Source organism: Ambystoma mexicanum, chromosome 4q (assembly GCF_040938575.1).
Source record: "Ambystoma mexicanum isolate Mex_15411 chromosome 4q, UKY_AmexF1_1, whole genome shotgun sequence".
Taxonomy (NCBI): domain Eukaryota; kingdom Metazoa; phylum Chordata; class Amphibia; order Caudata; family Ambystomatidae; genus Ambystoma; species Ambystoma mexicanum.
This window is the reverse complement of record NC_090928.1, coordinates 944799634-944822812: the sequence shown is the minus strand read 5'-3', so window position 1 is coordinate 944822812 and position 23179 is coordinate 944799634. Positions and strand designations below refer to the sequence as shown.

At 48.1% G+C, this 23179-nt stretch overlaps 1 protein-coding gene across 3 annotated transcripts in view; it reads left to right on the top strand.

The window, feature by feature from the left end:
- UBR2 (ubiquitin protein ligase E3 component n-recognin 2) overlaps positions 1–23179 on the top strand; it is a 2523611-nt gene that overhangs the window by 2361478 nt on the left and 138954 nt on the right. For all 3 annotated transcript variants that reach the window (XM_069608499.1, XM_069608498.1, XM_069608497.1), the window contains one exon: positions 21221–21277. In XM_069608499.1, the coding sequence (XP_069464600.1) occupies positions 21221–21277 (57 nt within the window). The remainder of the gene's footprint in view (positions 1–21220; positions 21278–23179) is intronic.

Genomic DNA, 23179 nt, shown 5'->3' with positions numbered 1-23179 from the left:
CTTCTGCGCTCAGCTCCTGCAAGAACAAGAACACCGTTAGGAACAGCCTTACCTTGCGGCGCTTCTGCCCATCATTCATCGCTCCTTCAGTTCTGCGGGCATCTTCGGCGGTGTCATTCCCGTCCCGGCACGCCGCTTCCTAAGGAAAAGGGAAAAGAACAGAAAAAAAGCATTAGTAAGAATTCTGCAAATCTTCGCTTATTTTTAAATACTGTACAAGCTTCAAACGCTTACCTGAATCCCAGCCACTCTGGGGAAACTCTGTCTCCGGAACTTCTCATCCATCTGCAAGAGGGAAAAGACACTCCAGGTTAGCGTGGAAACATCTAGAGGGGATGCATACCGCGCTTCCCCACCGCATTTGTTCTTCATAACCAGCATCCACGCTGAAAACATCGCAGCACCTAAAAGACACAGAAAAATAACTCAGTTCAATGCAAATACGAAAGGGGTGCATCGCGCTCACTCACCTTCGGCGCTACTCATCTCAGCAGCACGCCGCCATCCCCGGACACCGGCCATCATCTAAGGAAGGAAAGGAACGAAGTTGGAGAACTGTTCAAAAGACTCATTATACTTACCTGTCGGACTCTTGCCAGTGAAGTAACTAGGCAGCAACGAGCCCGCATCAATCAATCAATGCGCCCCTGCGCTGAAAGCAGGACGCAGAGCACACTATCACTTTCCAAGAAAACAAGGTGAGCTGTGGATCAAAGGGAAGGGGTTGGACCCCGGGGAAGAAGGGGTTCAAGCACACAGAGACAATAGGGAGTGAAACTCTACCAATCCTGTGTTTCAGGCCCAGTCTCCAGTCGAATATCCTCCAGGGAAGGGTTTGAGGTCGTAAGAGGTCAGAACAGGCTGAGTGACGTCCCCGTGGATACCAGGTGAGCGTTACAACCATACCTCAAAAAACCCTTGCCTAGCTCCACCCTTCTCTCGGGATCCTAACGTGCTATCAGCCATCTTTAATGACATGCTTACCAATGCCATAAACTTGATAGCCCCACTTGAAAGCAAGAAAGAAAAAAAATCATTTCATTGTAACTCTTGGTTCTCAGACGAATTCCAAACGCTCCGTGCACAAAAGCGCCAGTCACAAAAAAATTGGCAAGCAGATCCTAGTGAACTTAATAAGAGCCTCTTCAAACAGATAGCTCTCCAATATAAAAAAGCCATCATGGCAGCAAAATCCAACTCCCTTAACGAGAGGATTTCAAAGGCTAACTCGCAAGCCAAAGAGATATTCACAATCTTTAATGAACTAGTCACACCCCCGGCTACCACAGATGAGATAATTAAAGACAAGGCTTGGTGTGCTAGCATCCGGTCCGCCATGCTCAACAAAATTAACCACCTCCAAAATAAAATTCACAACCACTGCAAAGCTCTCCCGAACCATAAGCCTAACCCCCCAACACAAGTTAATAATAGTAAAAACAAACCTGCCCAATTCACTTTCAGCGGCATTACCGAATCCGAGGTCCTTGAACTCATCAAAAAACCTCAAACCATCCATCTGCCCCCCTAAAATCATCAAAGAATGTGAGAACGACCCATCAGGGAACACTGCGTTCATTAACGCATCTTTCAAAACAAGATCTGTACCAAACAGCCTAAAACAAGCCTGGGTTCGCCCCCTTCTAAAAAAAGCCACACTCGACCCAGCGCATCCCAATAACTATAGGCCTATAACAACAGTTCCTTTCCTTCTGAAAATCCTGGATAAGGCAGCTCATAACCAGATCCAATCTTACATAGAAACAAACTCCATACTAGGCAAAAGGCAATCTGGCTTCCGTATCGGTCACGGAACAGAATCCGCCTTGTTAGACCTAAAAAATCAAATATCACAGATCTTGGATGAAGGTAAACCTGCCCTGCTAATCCTTCTCGATCTATCAGCAGCTTTTGATCCGGTAGATCACAAAACACTAACTACCCATCTCACTCAAGCAGCTCACTTCTCTAATCAAGCAGCAGCATGGAACACGTCCTTCCTTGAAGGCAGAGCCATGAAGGTCATCTCTAACATAGCCAATGCCGACCCCGCCACCATAAACTGCGGTGTCCCCCAAGGATCATGTACAGCTCCCACTCTTTACAAACTTTTCACAAAACCCCTATTCGACCTACTTGACTCTATGGGTGTGGCATATACCAACTATGCAGACGACACTCAAGTACTCTTACCACTATCCGGCCTCTACCACCAAGATGCCATGACCCTTCACAATATCTATGCTACAATCCAAGCTTAGATGGCGATCAATTGCCTTTGTCTCAATAGGGATAAGACTGAAATACTTATCCTCGGTCAGAAAAACACTATAGCTAAGCTAAGCCCCGAGTACGCCAATTTCAACATAGACAACTCTACCATCACTGTCTCATCCTCCGTAAAGACTTTAGGCGTACACATTCATGCAAACTTATCAATGAGCAAACAAGTCAGCGCCATAGCCTCGGCATCAGTTTACAGCACCAAACTTATCAATGTTAGGCAGAAACCTGTGCAGTTCCCTTTGGGAACACTGCAAAAGATTTAGGACTACAGGTGTTAGCAGTAAACCCACTTGGTAGCAGTCTATACCACCCAGATTTACCTGGTAGCTGTGGCTGAGCAGTCAGACTTCCCTCAAGAAAAGTTAGGCAGTATGCAAAGTATACACAATAGGCACTCAGATACAATAATACAAGCAAACACTGACCAGAGCTTTGGTATCAAAGTATATAATTATTTATTTAAAAACACACTGTTTGAAACACTCCAGCACCCTTATGGTAAAACACTCTAAACACAGTTACTATTATAATATATACAACCCTTATTCCTTATCAGATAAGTCTTAGTTAACACCACTTATTTCCAGACAGAGGTGAGCGCTTAACTATAGATGGCACTCCAATAAGTTCATGAAGAAGGGAGGGAAAAAGACAGAATATGGAAAGATGCACCACTCTAAGATTTAGGAACACTTTTAGCAAGGCAGAAGAGCAAAAGTCACTTGTGTGCCAAAGTCCATAGGCTGGGCCCACTCTTAGCGAGAGCAGAGCACAAATGCGCCCAAGATCACACAGTTACACTAGGCTTTGAAAGTCTTGCAGAGTTTTCGAAAAGAGTTTAGAGAGGCTCAGAAAAGTTTAGCCAGGGTGTCCCAGGCTAACCCAGGTTCGAAAGCCGGGGGCTAAATCTACCCCGTACAGTCGGTGGCAAGGGAAGCCAGGCGGAACATGGTACCTTAAGTGGGAAGGATCCTCCAGCGGTGGCAGTTGTTCCTGGCAGCGGGTGCAAGTCCCGGCGTCGTCCAGGGGAAGAGAAGATCTCGACTTGGAGGAAAGCTGAAGGTCGTTGCACCTTCAGCTTCCCCAAGGAAGAAACCAGCCGCGGAGTTTTCCGGTTAAAGGTATTACCCTTTATTTCGCGGTCGTGGTAAAACATGGTATTCCGGTTGCCGGGGTGCTTGGCACAGGCAAGGCGGCCACGAGATGCGTCGGGAAGGCGAAAAGACGGCGAAACTGGTTATCCCCACCAGTCAAAGGAAGAAGACTCTCCGGCGGGAGATCTCCTCTGTCGTTGGGAAAAGTCGTGAGACGGTCCAGCAGGGCTCCACCGGTGGTGTCGTCGTGGCAGGTCGGCTCAGCTTCTCCCTCGTCGGATTCTTAGGTCCTGTGGCAACTTCTGAAGTTCCAGTCCCCAAAGCCTTGCTTTTATGCAGAAAACCCCCATTCACTCAGCCTAGCTGTCACTCAAACTTGCTAAGTGGTGAGCTGGCCGGCTCACCACTTGGGCCAATCAGGACGGAGTGCGACTTGAGTTGCCTAGGCAACTCAGCCAAGGGTGCCTAAATCCCCTTCCACCCCTCCTAAGTACCCCAGACAGAGTAGCACCACTTTGGAGGGCTTCTGTGGAGAAGCCCGCCAAAAAGTGGAACAAAGGGCTCGACTTGGGTTGGAGTCACAGAAGAGAACACAAACGCCATTTTAGAACCGAGTTTTGGCAAAAAATACCAACCGGAGAATTAATAATAATTAAATAAACCGGCGGTATGTTCGAGGCTATCGTAATTAAATAAAGATAGTAGCCTCGAACAATGGGAAAATCCCATAGAGAAATATTCGCGGTTGAATATAAAAAGTAGTATCCACTGCCACCAGCCAAAACTCGATCAGGGGGGATGGAGACGTGCCCCCTCGACTAACAGACCCCGGGGCAATCGAATTGCCCCATCCAGTATGTCCACAATATGATGGTTTGTACTGGTTCTGTTCAGAATTCAAGACTAGTAAAGTCAATGGTGACTTTACATGCTCTGGGAGACAGTAGTCAGTCCCACTGTATGGAGTCTATACTGGGGGGTCACTATGACATCCCTGTGTTACTGCACTGAGGGTGCTGTGTAACACACATCACAAAAACACATGAAGCCCTATGGAGTAAAAGACCCCATAGCCCATTAAACACATCTAGAGTCAAAGGAACACACTCAAATCATGTCCAAGAGTGAGGGTAAAAGAGTCTCACTCTTGGCAGGAGAAAAAAAATAAACTCCAAAAATCCAGCAAAGCTGCTGGGGGGCTCACTAGGCTAGGAAATTCAGCCTAAACAGAGAATTCTCCCTAACAATCAACGCCATTAAACCATACCTGTCCACTCCCAACTGTCTAGCAATAGCCAGAGCAACAATAGGCGCCAAACTCGATTATTGTAACGCTCTCCTAGCTGGCACCTCCTCCAAAAATATTCACAGACTACAAACTACACAAAACAATGCCCTAAGAGCCGCCTTGAGCATCCCTAGAAGAGACCAGATATCGCATGTCAGACATGCAGCACAGTGGCTAAAGGTCAAAGACTGCATTACTCTCAAAATCCTCACTATCACTCACAATTGCATCTACAACACTGCTCCCACATACCTATCGGAAGCTATATCAAGAACAGATTCCACGCGCCCTACAAGATCTCAGTACACCAACCAACTACACACACCACGCATTAAGAGATACTGCAGGTGGGTTAGGCTTCTCTTACATTGCGCCAAAACTATGGAATTCACTCCCTGCCACCGTCGGAGCAGAACCCTCCATCTCTATCTTCCGCAATACTCTCAAGACCACCTTCCTCAACTAGCTCTGTCACCATGTCTTGCCCCTCTTACTTGTATACTGTAATATAAATGTAATATAGCCTATTGTAATCTTTGTATGTATACTGTATCACAAATGTAAAACACTATGTAACAAATGTTGACATCTTTTTATGTAACTAAGCTCTGCCCTGTAAGAAGTGCCACGATGCTCACAGGCTGTTGTGCGCTATATAAATTTGAATCAAACACGTGGAGTGAGCTCTTCCAGAAGTTGCCTCCAGAGGACCTCAAGAACTTTGTGAAGCCCCGAGCCAGGCCCAAGGAAGGGCCGCTATTTTCTATTGCACCCCACAAAGGAGACTCCTTTCCAAGGATTCTCGCGTGCGGGATGGACCGTTCAGGTCCTTGTACCAGCATGTGCATCAAGGCTGCTGCAGCTACCGGCCTTCGGGCCGAGGGATCCTTTGGTCCTCCCGGTGGCAGTGTTGAGGGACCAGAAGGCACTTGTACCAGATTGTCATCTTGGGGGCTTCGCCTGTGTACCGGCAATATGGCCAAGGGGCTACGGCCTAGTACCAGCAATACGTCCGAGGGGGCACCTAAACGCCACTCTACCGACTCCCGGGTCGACGGTGTCTCACCTACCAGGCCTAGGCCCGAGGAGCAGGGTAGGCCTCGTGATCCACATAGAAGAATCCTGGAGGAGGCTGAGCCCAGCGAGCCGAGCAACACGTCAAAGGCACGTGGCAGGCAGCTTGTCAAGATGACCGCTGCGCCATACAGAGGCACCCGTCCTACACCATTCCAGGAGCTCGGCGAAGAACGATTGTCAAGGTGGGACTGGCCTCAACCAGGTACGGGGCCTACAGCCTTTCCTTCTTATGTGCAGGGTAGCTTCCCACTGTGTCCATACGCGCAGGGTATACAGCGGCTCCAGCAGCCCCCGGCTACCCCATCAGTAACCCTACCACATCTCAGGCCAGTGAAGAAGGGTTCTTCGAGAGGTTCCTCAGGCTCATGAAGTCACCTAGGGTGGGGGTTATCCTCAAGGACGCCATCAGGGAAGTCCTCCCGACTATGCTAGCGGCACCACAAGCACCTCCGCCGGCACCCCCGGCCCTGGTGCAGCCGCTGCCTCCAGCTCCCCAGCTGACTCCTCAGGCGTTTCCGTACCAGCCTCCAGCCGAGGTCCCTTTGCCCCAGCCTCCGGCTCCAGCTACTCCTCCACCTCCACAGGACATGGATGAGGAGGAGGATCCGGACACGCCATCTTCAGCCAAAGCCTTCCGCGAACGTCTTGCTGGCCTAGCGGAGTACTTGGGCCTACCCCAACCCGAGGTTGAGCAGCCGGCAGAGGGGGTTCTGGCTGAAGTACTCACGCAACGCCCCTCTGCCAAAACGGGGATTCCTCTGGAGACCGATGTAGTCTCCCTGGCCAAGAAGGGTTGGCTCAAGCCCCACTAGGTCCAGCCGGTCAATCGACGCCTGGACGCCAAGTACAGGCAGATGGAGGGGGATACACTCTTGTTCTCAGTTCATCCTCGGCCACACTCTTCGGTGATCGCTGCGGCATCACTATACTCCAAGTCTCAGTCGTCCTCCGCCTCCTCCGCGACGCTACTAGGCAAGGAGGAGAAGATCTTGGAGGCATACAGGAAGAAACTCTATTCCAACGCGTCCTTGCATCTTCGTCAGGCCAACGCTGATGCCATGCTGGCTGCCGCTAACCAAAGGTTATGGCGGGAAATTGCAGACTTCCTCCCGGAACTCCCTACGCAGAGCCAATCACGTTTTAAGGCGAGGCTGGCTGAGGCCAAGTTGGTGCCGCAGAACCTCATGGAATCCACCGTGGCCCATATTGACACCTCTGGCCGTGCCATCTGTATCGCCACGGACCTGAGAAGGACAGCCTGGCTCTGGGCTACGAAATTCAACCCGGAAGTCTAGGAACGCATATTAGAACTACTGTTTGGGGGTCGGGGGGACCTCCTCCACTGCACCACGGACGAAGAGCTGGACATGAAGAAAAACAGCTCACAAACGGGCAAGTCTTTTTCCATCTTGACAAAGACGCCCAAGTCGTACACCCATTCACAGCAACGCTCCGACAGGGGACCGCTTGCCATCTCAGAACCGGTGCAAGCAACAAAAAGGGGAGGTGGTGGGAGAAGGGCTTTTTCCAGTCCTCCTCCTCCTCAGCGACAGCCTCCGAGGGAAAGAACATATGACACGCCCCTTCGGCGCCACGTGTCTCTGGTGGGGGGGGGGGCAAGCTTGCTCTCCATGCACATTTTGGGCACAAGAATTTCGCGGACCCCTCGATCCTCTCGGTAGTGTCCACGGGGTACCGCCTACCCATCCCAGCCTCTCCTCCCTCCTCCCCTCCCTCAGGTTGGGACAGCAACTCTTCTGGTGGAGATCCGGTCGCTCGTAGAGAGCCAGGCAGTGGAGGAAGTCCCAGCGAAGCTTGGGCTTTTACTCCAGGTTTTTCGCCATTCAGAAGAAGAACCAGGCGGGCCTGAGAGTTGTGCTGGACCTTTCCACCCTCAACCTCTCCTTACCCCTACAAAAATTCAAGATGGTTACGCCAGCTTTTATAGCGGAGACATTGTGCAAGGGAGACTGGATGTTCCCCTTGGATCTGAAGGACGCATACCTACACGTCCCGATTTGGCAACCCCATCGTTCTTTCCTACAGTTCAGGATCATGGTCTACCATTTCCAATACAAGGTCCTCCCCTTTGGCCTCAACTCGGCCCCCAGGGTCTTTACCAGGCTCAGGAATACGGTGGCAGCCCTCCTCAGAGCGCAGGGCCTCCACATCTACCCCTACCTTGACGACTGGCTCGTCAGGGCTACATCTCCGGAAGCGGTTTGCCACTCTTCCCATTCCCTTATGAACACACTGCACAATCTGGGCTTCTCGCTCAATCCCAAGAAGTTGCAGCTGCATCCCACGCAGACTCTGACATTCTTGGGCCTTATCTCGGACAGGTGCTCCGAGAAGGTATTTCCGTCGAAAGACAAGATCTCGGCCATCAAGAGGGCCATCACCCACTTCCTCAGCAGAGAAGTGACCTTGGCATGGTGGTACCAGCATCTCCTGGGCCTCTTGGCGGCGGTCCTATTAGCCGTCCCACACACGAGATTGAGGATGAGCAGGATTCAGCTGCACTTTGCGGCCTCATGGAACCAGGAGCGGGGCTCTCATTCCGAGATGATCAACGTTCCTCCATCTCTCCACCCGGACCTAACATGGTGGTCCACGGACTGCAACCTACGGATGGGCAAGCCCTTTCGGCCATCCACCCCGCAGTCCACCATCACCACTGACTCCTCCCTTGAGGAATGGGGAGCCACCCTGGACGATCTCTCGGTCCACGGCACCTGGACTGTACAGGAGAAGGAATATCACATCAATTGCTTAGAGCTGAACACCATCTGGATAGCGCTCAGAGCATTCCTACCACTTCTGAGCGGCAAGGTTGTCCTCATCCAGACAGACAAACTCGACCAGCATGTACTACGTCAACAAGCAGGGATGCACCAGATCCCCTCCTCTGTGCAGACAGGCAATCAACATGTGGGAGTGGGCCCTGGAAAACGACTTCTACCTCATGGCAGTCCACCTCCCGGGGGATTCCAACCTGGAGGCAGACAGGCTCAGCAGGTTGGGAGTGGACATTTACGAGCGGCAGGTAAACAACCTCGTTATGCAGGAGATCTTCAACAGGTGGGGTCATCCCCAGGTGGATCTCTTTGCCATCTGGCACAACAAGCACTGCCCTCAGTTCGTCTCCTGCCAGGGACAGGATCCCGGCTCCCTGGGCGACACATTTCGGCTTCAGTGGGACGGCATGATGGCTTACGCCTTCCTGCACACTCCGTTGATTCACAGTGATTTGCAAGATCAAGGAGTCTCGCCAACTCAACATCATTCTAATAGCTCCATGGTGGCCAGCCAGGCCATGGTTTTCGGAGCTGTTCAGCCTCTCGGAGGTGCCACCGATTCACCGCCTGACGAGCCCAGCACATCTTCTGGCGCAGCAGGGGGGCAGGTTCATCCACCCAACGCCTCAGAAACTAGCCCTCAGAGTGGTGCCTGAGCAGGCAACATTGCGGCACCTCAGCCTCTCCCAGGCTAATCTGGAAATCATACAGGGCGCTAGGAGCAAGGCTACCAGGGCCCAATATAAAAGTAAATGGACCAGGTTCTGCCACTGGGCAGACTTCAAGGAAATCGACCCCCCCCTGGCATGTATTTTGGACGAATGCTTTCCTTCTTGGCGCACCTCGCCCACTCAGGGGTTCAGGTGGACACCTGCCGTACATACCTCGCAGCCATCGGGGCTTACAGGAACTTGGAGGAGCGGATCTTCTCTTCCTCCAATCGTATCGTCAAAAAACATTTGACGGGGCTCGCAAGGCTCTACCCGACCATCAAGAAGCAGCACCCCGTGTGGAACCTTAATGTGGTCTTGGGCGCCCTGGCACACAAACCGTTTGAACCAATGGCATCCGCGGACATCAGGCTGATCACCATCAAGACGGCCTTACTGGTCGACCTCACCTCTGCTTGTAGCGTCAGCGAAATCCAGGCGCTGGTTGCCTCGGCACCATATACTACCTTTCAAAGGGACAAAGTAGTCCTGCGGACACACCCAGCATTTCTGCCCAGGGTGCCGTCTGCTTTCCACTTGAACAAGGAAATAGTCCTTCCTACGTTTTTTGCCGATCCTAAGGACGAAGCACAGAGAGTACTGCACTGCCTGGATGTCAGGCATGCCCTGAAGTTTTACTTGGACAGGACCAAGGGCTTCCGCAAATCGGACGCCCTGTTTATCACTTTCGGATGCTCAAGACCAGGCTATCAGGCCTCCATATCCCGATGGATGGTCTCGCCCATCAAAGAAGCGTACGAGTGCCAGCACAAGCCGCTTCCGGCCAACATGCACGCACACGCAGTCAGGGCCAATGCAACAGCCATTGCATCCTAGCGCCATGTCCCTTGGCAGGTCATAAGCAGGGCGGCCACTCTCGGCTTTCTGCAAGCATTATTGTTGGATGCCGGCTCTAGATCTGAAGCGGCTTTCGGACAGGCGGTTCTCAGGAACCTATTTGCTTAAGGAGGGCCTCCTCTCCACCCTGGGGCTACATTCAGTTGTAATCGCCCATGCAGTATGGAGGAAAGGGGACGGGACATAAGAGTAATTATAAGTTACTCACCGTAGTGACTAACGTACTCTTAGTCCATAGTCCCCTTTACTCCATACGTCCCACCAACCTCCCCCCTAATAATACTGGTGTCATTAGGCAATGTTAAATCTATTGTCGACGCATCAATGGGGACTGAGGTGTGGCGACGGAGTCAGGACAGCGAATGCTCCCTGGGTTGCACCCCATGCGCGCCTCTAAATTTAAAGTGGACAGAAGGTTTTTTCTGGTGAAACAGGTTCCGTCTCCCGTCCCTTGGAAGGGACGCCCATGCAGTATGGAGGAAAGGAGACTATGGACTAAGAGTACTTTGTCACTACAGTGAGTAACTTATAATTACTCTTATGTCCCGTCCCCTTTCCTCCATACTGCATGGGCGATTACAACTGAATGTAGCCCCAGGGTGGAGAGGAGGCCCTCCTTAAGCAAATAGGTTCCTGAGAATGTTTACTCTAAGCCATTATGTGATCTCTTGAATGGTCTGGGTGTGCAATTTGCTAATTATGCTGATGATACCCAGATCATCTTTGAGTTGTCAGGGACATATACCAAAGGCTTGGAAAGAGCAAATTAGGTTTTTGCAGTTATTCAATTTGGATGGCCTTGAACTCAGTTGCTTTGAATGACAAAAAAACAGATCTCCTCATTCTCGGAACAAGTTCTAAGCTGAAAAGAAAAATGGACCCTGAATATAGAGATTTTACAATTGCAGGCAATGTCATCCCTGTTTCTGAGCATGTAAAAACTCTTGGAGTATTTTTAGACTTGCAATTAACTTTCAAGAAACACGTGTCAAATTTAAGCTCTTCTTGTTCCTATATGACACATTTACTTTGGCAAGTGCACCCTTATTTATCAGAAAAAATAGGACTCTTATTGCGGCTGCAACTATAAATACCAGATAAGATTATTGCAATAACCTTCTTGTAGGCACTACTCGGGCCAATATCAAGAGCCTTTAAGTCACTCGGAACGGAGCAGTTCACGCGAATTGTGTAATAGGACAACGGTCTCAAGTGTCCAAAGCCCGTTGCGCGCTGCATTGGCTGCCAGTTAAACAAAGATTACCTTCCACAAGGTCACAGTGTAAGAGTAAGTGGGCCCGTTTCTGCTTCTGGATACTGGAGCATTCATTGAATCCTCTCCATCCTGCATTATTAACATTTGATATTTTTATGTCCTATCTGATTTCTACTGGCATTCATATTCATTCTTGTCGTCCATACTTATCCACAGAGTTTGTCAGTTCCCCAGACCTTAACGTTTGTACTTCTAATCCACTTATCAGAAGGCATTACGAGGGCCTCTTTCGGCTTCACACACCGGTATCCATACCTCACCCGGTTTGGTATCTCAACATAGTCCTGGCAGCGATCTCTCATAAATAGTTCAAACCCATGTCGATGGCAGACATAATGCCTGTTTCATGGAAAACAGCTTTTTTAGTAGCTGTTACTTCAGCTAGAAGGATCAGTGAAATTCAGGCTCTGTCGGCGTCTGAGCCATGTACTCTAGGTTAAGGTCGTCCTTCGGGCACATCCTAAATAAGTTCGTTTTGGCCTTGTACTTAAATGACAAGATTTCGCCTACGTTCCCTCCATCACATTAAACAAAAGGAGAGAGGACTACTCTCACTAGATGTTTGGCGGGCTCTTAAATTGTACTTGGAGAGGTCAAGTTCTTACAGAAAAGCAGACTGCCTTTTTGTTACTTTTGTTGGACAAAAATCTGGTTCTCAGTCATCAAAAGTCAACATAGCACAATGGATTATTTCATGCTCACGCAGTTGGGCCCAAAGCTACGGCCATTGCATTCCAGAGGATTATTCCCTGGGAGGGGATTAGTAAGGCAGCTATCTGGCCTTCCCCTTCTGCCTTTTGCAAACACTATTGCATGGATTATTGCATGGACATGGCAGCTAGATCAGATGCTAGGTTTGGACATGCGGTTCTACAGAATCTTTTTGCCTAGGATTAGCTTCCAGGTATCCTAGGTGATTACTGATTTGTAATTTCCCACAAGTATGGAGGAAAGGGGATGGGATTTAGGAGTAAGAAAAAGTTACTCACCACAGTAACTTCTGTACTCTAAGTCCATAGTCCCCTTTCCTCCAGACGCCCCACCTGCTGTCTGCCAATAAGTAGTCAGATTACCTATCAGTTTCCAAGGACTGGCAGGTGCTGCCGGTAGGATGAGTCAGTGGGGCTGGTCACACCCACACTGCTGTGCCGTATGCTCAACACAAACATTTTTAAAGGGGAAATGCACATTTTTGGTGATGTGCAAAAAGTGCTCCGGTCCCGTCCCGAAGGATGGACACTGTGACATGGCCAGCATTGTGGCCATGTTGGGGGCACGGGGGGTGTCAACCAACCTGCATGCCTCAGTGCGGGAAGGCCCCCTCCCCACCTTAACTGCACAGATGGAGGCCTCCAGGCCGTAGACCGAGCAGTGCCATAGAAGGAACACACGCCGGAGATTGCGAGGAGCAGCGGTCTACAAAAAAAACAAGGGGTGTCACGAATGGCACAACACTGGCCGCCCAAAGCCAGAGGATGCGACCAAGGGATGCAAAGAACCAAGGGGTGCTGCTTCAACCACAACTATTTCATTTGATCGGGTTACCCCAATTCAAAAGTGTGAGAACACCGCCTACTACTAGGGTAGTAATCCAATATAAACCAAAAAAGGCAATATTATTGCACGGGTACCTATACTACTAACACAATATTTGTTATTACCATACATAAATCCATATAAAAAATGTCATCAAACATTTTACAAACCACAAATCTGAAAGTGTAATTACACATTTTTAAAAAAGTATCCAAACTCCTAAAAAACTATAAAAACAGGAGATCATAAAATATCATACATCAAAAACATTCCACAGATAATAAGTACTACTGTCTAAAGCTGACATCAAGAACTAAAGTACACCTGAGCTATATATCTCAATTGTAAACCAACCAGATATTGAGTTTTTACCCAACATGTTTCAGTCCTTTCTAATCAGTATCAGGCATTCTTCTGGGGTGATGACATACAATTATTTGTCTCCTACAAGTCCACTATAATGACGGGACACCAATATATTGTAGGCAATTTTTTCTGTTATTTCTTAACCTTCTTGATCACTATTTCTTGAATGGGACTGCCTCAAGCTGTAGCTTCTTTCTAAATAGACCAGTAACACTCAATTAAAAAGGTACCATTATAGACCAACATGGTCACAATTTGATATTTCGACCATTAGTGTCTGTGATTATGTCACACCAACATCATAAACCATAACTGGAAATTTGGCGGACGGTCACCACATCATAAATATGCTATGACTGCCAGTGTGTCTACTTTAACCATGTTTTGGGAAAGATATTACAGTCAACCTTCTCTCTGAAAAATTCAAACAAAGCAAATATGCCATGTTTTACCATATAAATATGGAATCTAAATTGAAAAAACACCACTCGTGTGTGAAGTATAAGATTGTACCATCGGTACTGTGCAAAGATACAGCGGAAGTATCCCTGCATGCATCATAAAAGAACCACCAAACTATAATGTGAGCACACAAAGAAGCCAAAGTGCAACGCCAGCCACCTACATATTAAAAACATCCAAGACTGAACTCAACTCGTTGACCACGCTTAGGGTTCTGCCGACACTCGACCAGGACGTGTCAAATACGTGTCTGTTGTACTGGTACACAAGTAACGGGTACAAAATCAAGTGAGCCAGCTGGATCACTGTACTCTGTAGTCCTAACCCACAGGGGCAAATAACATGTTTTTAGTTCTTAAACACCACAATCTCACACCATAACTTACCGGAGTGAAATTATCCCAAATCTAAACCTCAGACCGCCACGCAATTGATATAGGACTCACAAACCGCATCTATTTAATGGAAGAAATGGGCAGAATCATAGATCTACGTATCATGTCATGCTGACACTCACATGTCTTCCTCTTAAAGACAGAGGCTCAAGGTTGTTAAAACTAACGCATTTTTCCACAGCCGTATGCAAAAGACCTGGGGGAGGTGTACAGCATGGACACATAGTTTTCTTTTATATTGCATCAACCACAGCACCAGGGCAGCAAAGAGCACAATAATTCACAATCACACACAATATTTTAAACACGATAAAGCACCAACATTATCTGTTACAATGTGATTGGCTAACAGGGAAAATGCATAGGCTAAGATTGTAGTTTTAGTCTTCGGGCCTAAAACTTCACTTTGCCAATTTTCCCAAATTCTTGTTTTTAATGCTTCCTTCAATATTTTGCAGTCAAAACTAATTTACATAGTTGAACTGCCTTGGAAAAGAGCAGTTTCAATATTGTGGGGGCTGAAATAAGCATTTTTATACCCGTTTTTCAACTTGTCTTTTTCTTTTTCATGGTTGCACTTTTAAGGGACACCATGATGTTTGTATGTTAGGTTAGCCTTTCGTCTTTCACAGGGTTACATGTCTTTAAATGGACAATCCAAATAGTGACAAGCTTTTTCAGTCACACGTAAATAAGGAAAAAGTGTTGTTTTCTTAAACATTATTTTTTTGGGGGGGTTTCGCCCCCAACACCCCATTCCCCCCTGCTTTTTTACCAACCCACAAGCTCCCCCCACCCTTTTTAGTACCTTACCGGACCCGCATATATATATATATATTTAACAATGTAGACCTTTTCTTTATTTGGGTTTCACTGAAAATGTTTGTCACTATTCGAATTTCAATATAAACACTGTATACCATTTCACAATGGTGGTTAAATACTGTGTTTAGCATGGTACGAGTTTTGGCACAGCATCCATCAATAACCAGTGTTGCCCCTCGTAGTTCTTTGACCAGGTTAATGGACATCATCAAAGCACACAGGAAGGGTGAGAGGAATCCTTTACTGGGGGATTTGCCATTCGTTAACCAATATTATTATTGATCCATGGCCCTGGATCGCTTTTCTTTGCTAATAGTAGGATCTCTATAGGACTTGACCATTCTATTTGAATGCTTATATACTATCTCTGAAAGATAATAAATTGATGAGTATAAAAGACACCATATTACTAGTGCAGACATTTGTTGGTTTAGTGATAAAACTGAGTAGGGAGGATATTGATAGCGTCCAAGGTTTATTGTACACACAAGGGTAATGAGCATTGTTAGGGAGGATTTCTCTTTTTGCAACTTTCCCTCCTTAGTTCCTGTGGATCCCCATTCTTTTTGCTCTGTTATTAAACCTGTTCCGACTTTTTGAAGGGAAGTAAAGCCTTCCGCTTCACTTCCCTTCGCCAGCTGCTCATTGTTATGGATAAACTGATCAGTCCTTCAGATTATCAGTACTGGGAAACTGTTTGTTTCCCTTTTGATTTCTTGTATTTCTTACCACTGCACACAGCACCTTACAGAGCATTGCAATGGAGATACTTTTGTATCACCCTAGCTTTTTACACTTGGGATTTTTGGTTACTTTCATATGTGCCTAAAGATGAGCTTGTGGCAGCAGATACATTTTTACAATTTTTACATTATTTTTAGTGTGCACATTTGCACTTACTGCGTATGGCTACTAAACGTGGCTAATGCCTTAAAATGGCTGTGCCACAAGCTTAGGCCATATTGTAGTGTGACCTTCCCCCTGCCTTGTCGGGTCAGGAAATCATTTATACAGACATGCACTTGCCCGGGAAAGCTTCTGCTTTCGCATCCTCTTGATGCCTTTGTGTGTGGCACCGGAAGGGGGTGGGACTGTCTAGTCCCACTCGTGGTGCCAAAAATTCTAGGTCCGGGGCAAATGTGAAACCACTAATTGTCTCTGATTGAACAATTACTGGCTGTTTGAATGGTGCAGATCCTTACCATGGGTGGGCTTAGACTTGCTTCTAGCTCGGTTTTGGATAAGAGGAGGACCTCTGCAGCCATTTTGGCAGATCATGGTTGGAGCCTAGAATCCCTCGAAGAAGCACAGCCTGCTGAAGATTCGAAGACTACCCCTGGAGTGGCTCAGCATCCCTCCCTGTGTCTGGCTCTGTGAAGACCTGTTTGACTACCTGATCCCCGAAGACCCTTGATTGGTGCTTCAGCCCTTGGACAAGTGGGACCAACTAGTCTCAATGCCTTCTTGAGGATCCTGTCCTTCTGTGCCTTTGCAAGTGTCCCTGGACTGCCCAGTGGATTGACCAGTTCTCTCGTGGGGTACCTCGCGAGAAGCGTCGCCATTCTGAGTTAAAATCTAAAATTTAGTTTGTTGCCAGCCCGTGCCACAAGTCACTGTCTCACTGAATTTCAGCATCAAGGAATCCTGTCCCGAAGTACCTTCTATAACCGCGACTGTCATCGCCTGTGTGTGGGGACGTCACTGGAACTCAACTTTCTCCAACCTGTGAAGTGTCCTGAGGAGGTCTGCTTTGATATTTCTTGCATTTCATCATTGCTAGAGGTTGCATCTTGCAGCTGGCCTCGACCAGAAGAATCCTCGAACCTGCAACTCCTGGGCATCACTTACTGGAACCAATGGCAGAAGATGGAGCCCCAGATGATCCACAACAGCATCTGGGAAAATCGGAGTATGTGGGGGTAAGTAAACACAGTACATTTGTGTCCCTCCCCCCATGTCCTCCATAGAGTAACATTGGGAACAAGTCCCTTTTATCTTCTGCATTCCAATCCACTTACCTTTTGGTCATCGAACCTGGGTAGAGAAACCTGAACTATAAGAAAACTATTTCCTTACCTTTAGTAAAATTGTTGAAGAACTTTTTGAGCTATCACCAACACAAGCAAACTGTAACGTGCCTGCAGAGACTTCATTCAGGAGAGAAACATTGTGGCTCCTGTTACCTTTGGGCACAAGACCCCATTCTTCTGAGGTTTTGGACTACTTAAATTGGGGAATTAACTTGTGACCTGGTTCAATCGTTTATTGCATTTAATCTATTTACCTGCTTGCTGAATATGTGACATTTAATGCATTTATGAACCCATGGTGAGTGAATATATTTGTATCATAAGTATTGAACGTTAATGATACCTGGTAGATTATTTATTCAGTATGTCCAGAAGGCCTAAAATAAATAACTGTTTTATGCTTGCAGTTGAATTATTGTGCGCCATACTGGGTGGACATATTGAGGGCCTCTGACCCACTCACACTATCCTCAGAACAAATATTGACTGCTCATCCATGTTAATTGATTGGAATTTGGCAAACCTCTCAGAGTTCCCTGTTCACTATAACTAGGGTGGCCTCCTAAAATCTGTCCCCCAGATTCTAGAAACCCATCTGAACAAGCATTGATACCTAGATTCACCCAGAAGGGGGACCCCAGGTACTGGTGAGGGTGTCTTGGAGAGGGGGGATAGAGGGGTGTCGGTTGTAGCTTCTCTTGCACTAAAGTGCAGAGACCCTATTTTTCTCTCCAGACCCATACGTCAGGTACACCACTATTCTCTGCCCCACAACCCACAGCCAGGTGGGCATTTAGATCGCTTTTTGGGTGGAGGTTAGGCTCTGGCATGGCAGTTGTCCAGTTGGATTCATGGCTACGCTGCCTTGTGAATTATGTCTAGGCTTCCGCCCATCTTGTTTAGATGGTTTTGTTTTAAAATTATGTAGCCATTGGTGTTGAGAATATCTACTATCTATTTGGAGGTGGATGTTATCCAGGTGTCTGTAATGAAGATGGCATCCAAGTTGTGTGTAGTGATGCCGGCTATGTCTGCTGCGTGGTTCATTGCTAAGCAGACATTGGCGAGCTTCTGTTTTCGTTAAGTGTTGGATGATGGAATCTAGGGTGACGTGGGTGAGGTTGCTTCAATGCAATTTCCATAATGTTGCTGGAGAGCGCTGTGGTTGGCAATAAGTGCTGATAGTTGGGAAGGGTTGTTTTGACAGAGGGGTGAAACACATGTTCGATGGAGAGTTCCTGATGTTGGAGGAGTAGGGTTTCTGGTCCTGGGTCCTTCCCGTTCCAACAGGAATTGCCCTTTTTTTGTCTGCTTTTCCCTTCAGGCACCCTTAATCTAACAGTTAAGAAAGGAAGGGTTAGGACTAAGCAGGAAGGTGGGGCTTATGTAATGTCACCTTGATCCACTTCACCAGCTCCCAACTGCAAAAGAAAAGAGGCTGGTGGTCAGATTAAGTATGCATATTGATATTTTATTTCTATCGCGCTCGTACACAAGTGTTTTAGAGCGCGACAAGGCAAGGGAGGGGAAGAGGGGAGAACAAAACAGCGATCTTACTAGGCCCAGTGACATTGGGAACGCGAGAGTGGGAGGGGAAAAGTGCATGGAAGGGGGGAGAAGTGGAAAGTGCAAAGCTGAGGAGAAACAGATAAAGAACAATAAATAAATAAAGGCAATGAACAGTGGTAGTGCAGCCAGCAATTTGCAAGTGCTAGGTTTAAGGCAGCAGACAGGGTAGGTCTGATAAGTGCAGTAAGAAAAAGGGGGGGCTGTATGGGTACAGATACAGACACCAGTGCAAGGGGTGGCCCAGTGGTGGGGTGAGCAGGTACCTGGGCCCGGAGGACAGAGGGTGGCCAGGTTCACGGTGCCAAGAGAGAACCGATCAGCAGGGGAGAGGGGGAGCAAAGGCAGAAGAAAAGGCAGAAGAAAAGAGGAAGAAAAAGGGGGGGCTGTATGGGTACAGATACAGGCACCAGTGCAAGGGGTGGCCCAGTGGTGGGGTGAGCAGGTACCTGGGCCCGGAGGACAGAGGGTGGCCAGGTTCACGGTGCCAAGAGAGAACCGATCAGCAGGGGAGAGGGGGAGCAAAGGCAGAAGAAAAGAGGAAGAAAAAGGGGGGGGCTGTATGGGTACAGATACAGGCACCAGTGCAAGGGGTGGCCCAGTGGTGGGGTGAGCAGGTACCTGGGCCCGGAGGACAGAGGGTGGCCAGGTTCACGGTGCCAAGAGAGAACCGATCAGCAGGGGAGAGGGGGAGCAAAGGCAGAAGAAAAGAGGAAGGTCTTGAGGTGCTTCCGGAAGTGGAAATGGTTCTCCTCAAGTTTTAGAGTGGCAGGGAGGCTGTTCCAGAGGGAGGCTCCAGCCGAAGACCGAGATCTACACCCAGCTCGTTTCGTTGAAAGACGACTGACCCTGAGGGAGTTAGAGTTAGAGGAGCAAAGGGCTCGAGAGGGGAGGTATTTGCAGGGGATAGCTGAAGGTATTTTGGACCCAGGCCCCAGAAAGTCTTGTGGACAATGCAGAGGGTTTTGAATTTAATCCTTGCATCCACTGGGAGCCAATCGAGAGATTTCAGAGCTGGAGAGATACGATCCCAGGGCTTGAGGCCAAGGACAAGTCTTGCAGTCCTGTTCTGAATTAGTTGCAGAGGGCAGAGAGTAGAGGAAGGTAGATTTAGAAAGAGGCTGTTACAATAGTCTAACAAAGAGAGAACCAGAGCTTGGGATACCATGAGCTTATGCGGGAAGGTGAGGAAAGGCCTCTGAGGAAGTGCAGTAGGAAATTTGACTTTTTAGAGTCCTCAGAGATGTAGGCGGAGAAGGAGAAGGAAAGGGTGGAGTCAAAGATGACCCCGAGGTTCTTAGCCTCGCAGGTGGGGGTAGGAGGAGGGCCAAGGGAGGCCGGCCAGAGAGTGAGGGGAGAGGATGGTGAAGGTGTGCCGATGAGGAGGATCTCCGTCTTGATGGTATTCAGGCAAAGATCATTGGTGGCACACCAATCTTGAATGGCAGTTAGGCAATCGGAGATGAGAGAGGGAGAGGAGGTGACAGAGGGCAGCCTGAAAAGGAGTTGAGTGTCATCAGCCTAGCACTGGAAATTTAAGCAGAAAGTGGCAATGCAGTGGGCGAGAGTTGCCAGGTATTGGTTGAAAAGCCAGGGCGAGAGGTTAGACCCCTGGGGAACACCACAGGTAGGGAGGAAGATGGATGAAAGGAAGGACCCATGTTGGACCTGGGAGGGTCGATCTGAGAGGAAAGAGGTCAGCTGGGCCAGAGCCTGATCAGTGATACCCAGGTTTTCACGGAGACGGTTGAGCAGGATGGTATGGTTGACCGTGTCGAAGGCAGAAGAGAGATCGAGGAGGATGAGGACAGAGGGAACGTTAGAGTCAAGGTTGGAGAGCAGATCTTCACAGATGTTCAGGAGAGCAGTTTCCGTGGTTCTGGCAGCTCTGAAGCCAGACTGGTGGTCATGGAGACAGCCAACAGAATTGGAATGAAGGTTAAGCCGAGATGGCCCTCATTTCCAGGAGTTTTCCCAGAAAGGGAGTAATGGAAATTGGGCGATAGTTAGCTGGACAAGAAGGCAAAAAGGGTGTCAAAACAGTATAGGGAAGTATTTGCTTTTAGTGTGTATGTTGAAATTGTAATAAAAGTATATATTAAAACATGTTGTACGTGTTATTAACAAGGTCACTTTCCTCATTTTCACATTACTTTAGCATTTTTGCCTGTGGTTGTTTCCCGTTTTATTTTATTTTTTGGGTGGGAGGGGTATTAATGGGGGATTGACAGTATTAATGGGGGATTGACACCAATGCTCTGCCTAAACCAGCCACACAACCTTACCCTAACACCCACCCGCCAAACACACAGCATACATATTTAAAAAAATAAATGTGATGAAAACGCCCAAGGAGAAAAATGCATGAGTAATGTGCAAAGGAGGAAAGTGGCCTCGTTAAAAACACGGCATAAGATTAAAACAAATGGGCATCATTGTCAACCACTCAAATCTGGGTCGAAAAGAGCAACGCTGGTTCACAGCAAGTTCTATGACGTACAATACTAAGAACTCTAGTCTGGCTGCTGAGTAATGAAGATAGGCAACATTGTGAATTAAAGTTTAATAGCATACATTGTGTACTTGAAAGTGTACCATTTCAAATTGGCCTGTTCCTATCAGTTAATCTGCAGTTTATTTTTTCCTATTTTAGTTGGTGCAGTAACAAGGAAGTGAAGACTTACCTGCAAGGCGAAAGAGAAGCAATAAGGTGTGTGTTTAGCTTTGTGTATTATGATTGTATGTATGTGTGTGTATATGTATATATATATTTCTGAGGCTTGTGGAATCTGCTTAGATCACATGCTATGCATAGGCCGACATCTAGTGGAAGCTGCAGAGTATTACAGTTGTTTTTCGAAACTCGAAAACGGACGTCGACCGGGCGTGCCAGTAATACTATTCTTAGTGTGACGTCTACTGTACCCATGTCCTTCATGCGTCGAGGTCCCTCAAATAGTTTTTTCCCGCCATCATTGTCGGACACTGAAAGCTCAGTTCCTTCTGGCTAACGTCATTTTATCATGAAAAATTATAGCTAGTTACTCTTTCTGTCCTTTATTAGCCGTTCCCTTCAAAACCTTGAGCGGAGGCTTCGAGGACTACCTTTGTCGACTGCAGAACTTGCCTCGACGAACTTCAGACGTCCTCGGAAGGCTGCTCCAGCCTCGGCCCTCACAGTAGGGAGAGTGGGGGTGGTACATATCGTAGTTAAACTAAGAGAATGCATATTTCCCCTTCTTCCCAAATTATTTGCCAAGCTGTCTTCCCCAGAAAAAAAGGAAAACGCACCTTTTCAATTTTGTCCTACATGTAATTGCAAATTTCCCTGAAAGGACTCGCACCGGGTGTGCAACCTTTGTCTTCCAAAGGACCATAACAAAGGCCACAGCAAATCTTGCAAGCTCTTCAAGCCCAAAACATTAAAGGATCGTAAAATGAAGCGCTGGGAACACCACGCCAGGCAGGCCGAGGCCGCCATGGACGTAAAGGGTGCATCCAGTGACGGCAGCATCAGCGTCTTCAGTGATGACGGCGAACGGGATCTATTGGATGGCGACGTACCAGCCCCCAACCCCACCAGACAGGCCGGAGGCTCTGTTACGGGGACGACACCCGACGGCTCCAGCACAGACAAACCTACCCACACTAAGCACACAACCCAAGGCCATAGGTTGTCTTCAACACCGACCACAAGGCCACAAACGGCGTCATGGGGGAGGTCCAACAGTTCCCTGTACTCTGGACAATCGTGCTCGCCTCACGACAGACCAAAGAAATCAAGAGAAGTGTCTGGTTCGGACGCCGTGTACAAAGCTACCGCCAAAGACAGAACATCAAACGACGCAGCGAGGGCCCGTTCGCACACCATTAAGCGACAATCGAAGGACACGCCAAAAACTGCAAAATCCCCTCAGACCCATCTCTAATCTCATTAAAAAACATGTCCCGGACACACTTCTGAAGGGCGGACTTCGAAACACCACAAATCGAAGACCCAAAAATCCTCTAGGGACAGGGAGACTTTAACCCAGGGGCTATGAGGCACAAAAGTCACCCTGCACCTGAGCTAGCTCCCACACCTCCCACTCTAGTTGTTATCCCAACACCTGCTGTCTCAAGTTCTTCAGTGGTCTGCAGAAGAGATAGATAGGGTCATGAGGTGCATGTCCTCTCTAGCCAATTTCTCCGACAGCCACCCAGAGGTTCTAGAAAATCTCCAGGGCAAGCCACCAGCTAGTGGGGCCGCACTTTCACAACCCTCTGCCAAAAAAGCCAGTGTAGACACTCTACAAGCAGCCACCCCTCAGCAGGAACCAGGGCAGCTTTCATACAATGACCCCAATCAAAGCTTCCAGGAGACTGGAGCATACACGGATTCCGTGGATCAGGGGAGGTAGACCAGTTTTATGATGACGACGAGGGAGACGTTTACTTCCCCAGATCATACAGACCCACCAGTGGCAGACTCTCTGGTATATAACCAAATCCAGTACAATGATATGCTCCTAAAGGCAGCAGAATACTTCCAAATAGAGACACAAGAAACCCAAGTAGACCAAGATGTTATTGAAAACATCTTGGGAGACAAAAGATCAGCAACCCAGTTCAT